At 39.8% G+C, this 7,443-nt stretch overlaps 1 protein-coding gene across 4 annotated transcripts in view; it reads left to right on the top strand.

Moving 5' to 3' along the window:
- Positions 1-12: 12 nt before the first annotated feature.
- The window catches only part of osbpl1a (oxysterol binding protein-like 1A), a 31,926-nt gene continuing 24,495 nt past the window's right edge, over positions 13-7,443 (top strand). For 2 of the 4 annotated variants that reach the window (XM_075484651.1, XM_075484650.1), the window contains exons 1-9: positions 13-307; positions 3,240-3,369; positions 3,448-3,533; positions 3,610-3,684; positions 3,840-3,951; positions 4,098-4,183; positions 5,686-5,830; positions 6,423-6,490; positions 6,591-6,635. In XM_075484651.1, coding sequence (XP_075340766.1) covers positions 3,246-3,369; positions 3,448-3,533; positions 3,610-3,684; positions 3,840-3,951; positions 4,098-4,183; positions 5,686-5,830; positions 6,423-6,490; positions 6,591-6,635 — 741 coding nt within the window. In that variant the 5' untranslated portion in view covers positions 13-307; positions 3,240-3,245. Of the gene's footprint in view, positions 308-3,239; positions 3,370-3,447; positions 3,534-3,609; positions 3,685-3,839; positions 3,952-4,097; positions 4,184-5,685; positions 5,831-6,422; positions 6,491-6,590; positions 6,636-7,443 lie in introns of those variants that run through there. The other 2 variants (XM_075484652.1, XM_075484653.1) reach the window with 2 other exon arrangements.

Here is a 7,443-nt window from a genome sequence, read left to right as displayed (position 1 = left end):
CTATTTCCGGTAAGCGCAGATCAGCTGATTTCAGTGTAAACAGTCGGTGGTGACAGTGTGAATGTATAGCGGAGACTCCGTGTGATGCATATTTCGCAGTGGATCAGCGCCGAGTCGGCTGAAGACTGTCATGGGAAGTGCGTGAACTTTTGAGTGACAGCGTCACGTGTCGGTCAACATGCGCCGCGTTGTTTGTGCTGCTGGCGAGCAGCTGGAAGCGGCTTAGAACATCACATGCAGCTTCACGGAGGGCCTGAGGGAGAGCAGCTCGAACTGAACGCTGGATCTTAGCTCAACGGGCTGGAAAGTGAGTGTGTATAGTTCTTTCATAGATTACGCTATTCTCTTCTGGTCAGGGATGCCTCAAAAATCACATATTTACCATTCTGACAAAATCCTACAATTCAAATTCTAATTTTAAAGTAAAGGTACTGAGTTTTTATTTGCTAAATGCTCTCAAAGTATTGACAGAAATGCCTACATTCTGCAGAAAAGTGGATCCTGGGACTATTTTATAATCTGTTCTGTAAGCAGCTCCTGTTCCCGGAGATGGAGCGAGTATAAAGTACTTTACTGAGCAGCTTAATCCACCCAACCCTGTGGCTGGAGCCCCCCTTTAAAGGGTCACAAGATAAACGTCCGGGGTTATGGGATGGTTAATGGGGCAGGAGACGAAGCAAAATCCTGCGTCACAAATATATGTGATGTTTCCGGAGTGTTCTAGAATAAGTGCTTCTAATCGAATTTCAGCCTCAAATTGTCATTTAATTGGAACCATTTGAGAAGTGAAGACGGAAGCTTTGCAGAGCTGCATACAACTCAAGCACATTTATAGGTGTTCCCAATAAGGAGTCTTAAACTTTACAAGTCTGTCATATTCATTTTTCTATAAAATCTTCTGAAAAACTATTACAATTAGTAAACTTATTCATCTTAATTCACACTGAAATGCCGTTGAGTATACTTAGAAACAAATGGAAATACACACGAAAATTGCACCTCAGTAAATGGGCTTCATTTGTGATGTCAGTTGTAAAATTTGAGATCATTGAAATCACGGTTTGTCCTGATTTATCCAATAAAAATACATGTAAATTCCAAAAATAAGGCATGAAACATTTAAATTGCTTTAAAGAGACCTTGTGCTGAAAAACTAAACCTGACTCATACATTGCTGTATAATTCATTTATTAGAAACTCAAATGTGAACCGTTTCAAAATCTGTATAAACGCGAAACAAAATTTGGCATGTAATAACATAGCAGTGGTGCGTCATGGGATATTTCTTGGTGCTTTCTTGACACTCCTGTACACAATAGAGTGACAGGCTGAGGTGTCATGTGCTGTCCAACCCTAGCCAAACCTGTTTCTGTGTCACTGCCTAGTTTTTCTCTCATCGCCCTGCACTATTAAGAAATCACGGTGCAGGTGTGGTTAAAAAAATATATAATAATAATCTACTTTGTTGCTCCAGCTGCACTCAAGTGGGTACAAACACAGCAACTTAAAAACTGGTACATTTTGGTACGTATTTGCCCATAGCTAGGACAGAGCAATCCTGCACCTTTAGTGACAAAAATGTAATTCGTAGGAGGCAGGGTAAAAAAAAATCATCGTTAACGCCACAGACCAAATGCATATACAACCTATGGGCCCATTTTATATTCCCGATTCATCCTGTATGGGGTTGCGGAGAGAGTTCTCCCAGCTGTTCGTTCGCTTTTCTATCGCAGGGCTGACACAGAGCCAAACAACCAGGCATGCTCACGGTCAATTTAGAGTCACTAGTTAACCTAACATGTTTGATTATGGTCTGTGGGAGGAACCCTTTTGAAGTGAGGTGATAGTGCCAACTGCTATTCTTCCATCAAACAAACAAAAAAATGATAATGAAAAGAACACAAGGAGTGCAAAAATACTATATCAATAATTAAGCTGTCAAATGCCGACTAATAATTCTGAACAGCCTATTTTAAAACTGGAGCGTTACACCTTTATTAAGTATGAGAGTAGTCTGTGAGTATGAAGGCGTCAAATTTAATGCACTGCCGATATGTTTCTGTCTCGGCAATGGAAATGGTCACTAGTGTGTTTGTGTGAGAGCAAGACATCACAACCAAACACACCGCTCTTCAGCTGATTCCTTGACACAGGCCTGTTGTGTTTAGGTACACACTGATTGGGCGCTGAGCCCACTGAGCCTGTTGTTCTGAGTCAACTGCCAAAGGGGAACAGCTGTGCCTGAGCAAGAAAGTCTTTTTTTGCACATATAAGATGCGATGCGACTGCTCCGTGAAAGGGCTTCTGTTTCGCTGATTAAATCGAATAACTCACCTACAAAAAAACGTATCACTCTACCTTTAAGATTTTAAAAAAGCTCAGACTAAGCTAATAGATCTTAGCCTATCTATTTGACAAAACCGTAGGATTATTAAAGGTACAATTATGTACCCTTTCTTGTCAGTGATTATTTTTTACCTTTAAGAGTCTAAATAAATATCAACAATAATGGCCTGGAGGACTCTACAGAAAAAGGACCTCTGTCTCTCTTCGTGCAGATGTCACGTGTCGGCATCTTTATTGATGCTGTCTTGTCAGTGTAATTTATTGGTACTTCCTAACAGTCATATGACAAATAAAAAAATTGCCTTGTGAGCTTTTTTCTTTTCTTTTTTCTTTTTCTGATGATGCATACCAATGATCTGATTTCAAACATACTGTCTGAGTCACGTGCACATGTTTTTAGTTTGGTTACAGGGTAGAGGGGGGACTTGTTGCTTCCTTGTGAGGTCGGTCTGGTGACCGACGTCGTCTTTTGAAATATCTTGGATTTCCTCCTTCTCCTCTTTGACATTTGCTTCTTCCTCACAGTCTAACAAAACAAACTCTTGTGACTTTTTCCTCACATGTCCTGACAGTTGAGAGATCATGACTTGTTGTGCAATGTAAACAATTTAGGAGGGTTGGAGCAGTCATGTGAAAGGTGCGGTCTGCTGATTTTACACATCAAGTGTAGTGTCCTTATCACAGAGATATCAAAGTGTGTTAAAACGTTTGTATGAATAACCCCCGGGACATCACACTGGTGTCATCAGCATTGCTTGCACTTAGAGGCATTAGAAAGAGTAGTGACTTGGTTTTGATATGCAGAAAAATCGCATTTAGATGGTGAGTTTCTTTTCAGTGGACAAGCTCCCTTTAAAACAATTTCTTTGATTATTCTATGGTCTGCTCTGCAGGGGTCCATGGAGGAGCTAGAGCCAGAGGAGCAGTTCCTCCGATACGCTCGGAATGGAGATCTGCCCGGGGTACAAAGGCTCCTTATGGCCAAGATTAGGGAAGAAACACAGATCAACATCAACTGCAAAGGTATGCCATTTACATATGGAATTATTATTAGTTACAATGTGTTGGTGTAATACATTGTATTATGGGCTGTTTTCTCAGGTAAGAGTAAGTCTAACCTGGGATGGACGCCTCTACACTTGGCCTGCTATTTTGGTCACAGAGACGTAGTGGAGGAATTGCTCAAGGTAGTGTTCCTTTTAATCAAAAGGTGGAGATTTTAAATGACTGCACAGGTAACACATGTGTCATCACACCCTGCAGGCAGGGGCAGATGTGAACTTGCCCAATAATATCGGAGATACGCCACTTCACAAGGCTGCCTTCACAGGAAGAAAGGTATCTGTTGTCTCAAAAATGTCCGTTCAAGGTTTTAATTTTGCTTCTACTCTGTGCTTCTGTTTGTTGATTGAAGGATTTTGTGCATGCATTTATTTATCCATTCATTCATTCAACCATTAAATAAATCAATCAATCAATCACGTATTGATCAGGAGGTTGTCATGCTGCTGCTGCACTATGATGCATGTGCTACTGTCATCAATGGGACAGCACAGATTCCCAAAGATGTCACTCAAAATGCAGAGATCAGAAGCATGTTGGAAGGTGAGAGAGACTACTTGTCATCTAAGACTTACCATGGAAACGTGTTTTCAATCAATTCTCATGTTGACTGTTTTCACGTTTATTCGTGCGAGTTGTTTACGCTCATGCTTATTCTCTGTTGAATCCCATCATGTGACTGATGCCAGCGGCTGAGAGAACCGAGGAGAGGAAACTGGAGGAGGAACTTTTAGAAGCTTCTCGTGAGGGAAACCTTTCAACACTAACTAAGCTGGTTAGTGGCAGATGTTGATACTTGCTGTAATACTCCCAAAGATGCAACGCCAAAGAAAAATGCAGCTTAGGAAAATGCTCCATTACAGCATTTCTAAAAAGAAGATGGGATGCTGTTAGCAATGTAAATGAAAGCTGAATGCACTGATTTGTGAGTAATACAAAACCACTTTAACTGCTTGAAATTTGTACAAAGATAAAACTGAGTTTTATTTTATTTTTTTTAATATACATTTTCATTTTAATGGGAATTTAATTGGGAACTGAAAGTTTTATCATTCCAGCATGATTCAGGATTTTAGCTTCCTAACTGTTCGGGACATCCTTTTCTGACACCTTTTGTTTTATGATGTGCTAAATGTTTTCACTGGATGACAGGTCTGTGCAGAAGGGAGGAAAGTTTAGTCAGGCCTTGTGTGAAAAACTGCACTTACATGGGGCGCACATTTTTCCAAATAACAAAACTGGTTTATTCCTCAAATTAGCTTTATTCAACACTTGCACATGACATCAAAGAGGGAAATCTCACCCAGCTTTATCCCCCACAGTAACAGTGCTTATACCAAAACTAACTTAGCATCCTAACACAATTCCAACAGAACTTAAACAAAACACTAGTGAATAAAGCACATAGCCTATTTCATATTTACAAGTCTATTGCAGCATTGTACATTTACAAAGAGTCTTAACAGCCGCACCTGGAATTCTACTTAATCTACTACAGATGCTTAAAATCCTCAAAGTCTTTGCAGTTGTTTGATAATGTGTTAACATAGCCATTTATAGACTGGTGAGCCACTCCCTATTGTTGCTTTTTAAATCCTCTTTTTTATACCCAGTCATATTACCGACGTGTTGCCAGTTCCAAAAGGTTTTGAATTATTTATTTTTCATCTTGTTTTTGCATCACATATCTAAGTCAAGTGTTTCAAACATTTTTGCAGACATAATTAAAAAGGAGCAAAGAATTGATTTGATTTACAAATCATTGCATTCAGGGTTTTTTTTTTGTTTATTTTGTTTTGTTTGTTGGTTTTAAAAAACTTTGATATGCACTGCCCATATGTAAAGCAATATCACTCACAGGGACCTTTTTTCTGCATCAAGCACTCTTCCTTTGAGTACATTTGCTTGATCATGCTCAGATATTTAACCATTTGTACACTACAATATTTGTACTTTCACCTAATTAATGGATAGTAAGAAGTGTCTTTAGTAACAATACTGCTAATCAACCTGTTAGCATTACACTATGAGCATATTAGCTTAACTTAAGACTCTTATTTGTGTATGCTGTGGCAGTTATACTCCCAAGTATCAAAAGCTGGACAGAAGTCAAATTTTGCAGTCAGTGCCAAAAGAGTCCTCACACACGCATGTGTCAACAGAAAAATGGCAGAAAGCCATGTTCCATCCCTTTGTGTGTGTGAGAAATCAAAGCGTCATGTGTAATTTCTAAGGCCCAGACATCACATCTGTTTCTGTCCTGTGTGCTGGATGTAGCTTAGCAGAAAGAAGCCTCCAGATATCAACTGCACAGATCTGCTGGGCAACACTCCGCTGCACTGTGCCGCCTATCGAGGCCAGAGGCAGTGTGCCCTGAAGCTGCTCAAGAGTGGAGCCAACCCCAGTTCAAAGAACAAGAACGGTGAGATGCAACAGCCAGAGCTGGCAGCCATGAATGAGTGGGAATATTTACTGTTTCTCTTTTTTGTTAGCTAATCTCATCAAAAGGCCAAAACTAACAAAGAATTGACCCTCTCCTAAATAATGCCTGTGAAGCCGAAAACTTCAAAATGATTTGAATGCATCAGAAAACCACAATCACTGACTTTGTGATTCTATTTTTTCTTTTTTTGATAAAAAGAAAACAGTCATTTTATAAGAAAAATACCATCCTCACCATCCTCTCCTCTTTACAAGCTTTAATCTCCACATTTTTCTAGTACTCGAAAATGTTCCCTCGGGTTATTAATGACAGTTTCATTTTACAAGGTACGCCTCAGGCTCCGTATTGAAATAAAAATAGCAACTGCCTTGGCATGCCATTTAATTTCTCCAGGGAAGTTTAAAACTGTAATTATCTTTGCTAAACACCCGACTCAGTCACTTGAGTGGAATCGTCCATGCCAAAAACGTTTGTAGCTGCTGTCACAGACATTCTTACATCGCTCAGTGAAGCAGTGCATGCATTCTGTGGTCCTAAAGCTCCACTTGTCTTATTCATTCATAACTCGCAGGCCAGACCGTGTTTGACCTGGCCAGTGATACAGCAATGAAGCAGTTTCTGGAAGCTAATGTTCATCGAGTAAGTGTTGAACAAGCACTCAGCCTCCTTAAGTTCTTTTTGATTTGCTCTTTGATTTGTTTTGTTCGTTCTTTATGTTGCTCATCTGTGTGCCCTGCAGGGTTTGACCCGCCATGTCAAGAAGTATGAAGGGCTCCTTTGGAAGGTAAAGTCTGGGGGTTATTTCCTTTAGTGGCTGAAATTCATTAAAGACCCGGAAATCACAAAGAAGATTGAGAAGTTACTCTCAACAGTTTGATCGCTCATATTTTGTCTCTAGAGACAGACTGATACAGAAATGTCAATGCATTATATTAAGGGGTTTCCTTCTTACCAGGCTGTAGCACTCACTATAGCCAAAAAACTCTGAAATCTACTCTATTAGACCTGACCTGAAAATGGGGTATGGAAAGGTTGTGATAATCTATTGAGATTATTAGATATATTGTTGCTACGTGAACTGAAAGCACAGTTTGCAGCTTTCATCGTTTCACTTTTAAATTTGGTTTAATTTAGAACGGAATTCAGCAGCTTCTGCTGTTAGCAATGCAGAACCTAAAAGTTCCATATGTTCCCCAAGAGAGTCCTACACCTCTCTGTTCAGTTAAATAGAATATATTCATGAATGAAATTAGATTAGAGTAGAGCATGGACTTTGTTACATTAAAAGATGGGTCATCAGTTCTGAATGAAAAGCTGCTCAGTGGAACTGGGTGAAAATGAATTCCTGGCTTTCCCTCATGAGGTAACTGGAAGTTCCGCATGCTTGTGCTGTTTTTGGCCAGAGGAAACTATGCCAAACAGAGACTCTTACAGGTTGAGCCAGCAGACTTCCTGCTTGCTGCACAATGGAAGAAAAGAAAGTACTCACATGGCTCTTGGGCTTTATTGGACTCGATGGATAGAATGCCGTAGATAAGAATTACAAAAAATGATCTTGCAGGATTAATGTAGCTCACAGTCAAACCTTGTCC

Source organism: Odontesthes bonariensis, chromosome 15 (assembly GCF_027942865.1).
Source record: "Odontesthes bonariensis isolate fOdoBon6 chromosome 15, fOdoBon6.hap1, whole genome shotgun sequence".
NCBI classification, from domain to species: domain Eukaryota; kingdom Metazoa; phylum Chordata; class Actinopteri; order Atheriniformes; family Atherinopsidae; genus Odontesthes; species Odontesthes bonariensis.
Note: the sequence above shows the minus strand (reverse complement) of the source record. Positions and strands in the feature narration are given on the sequence as shown.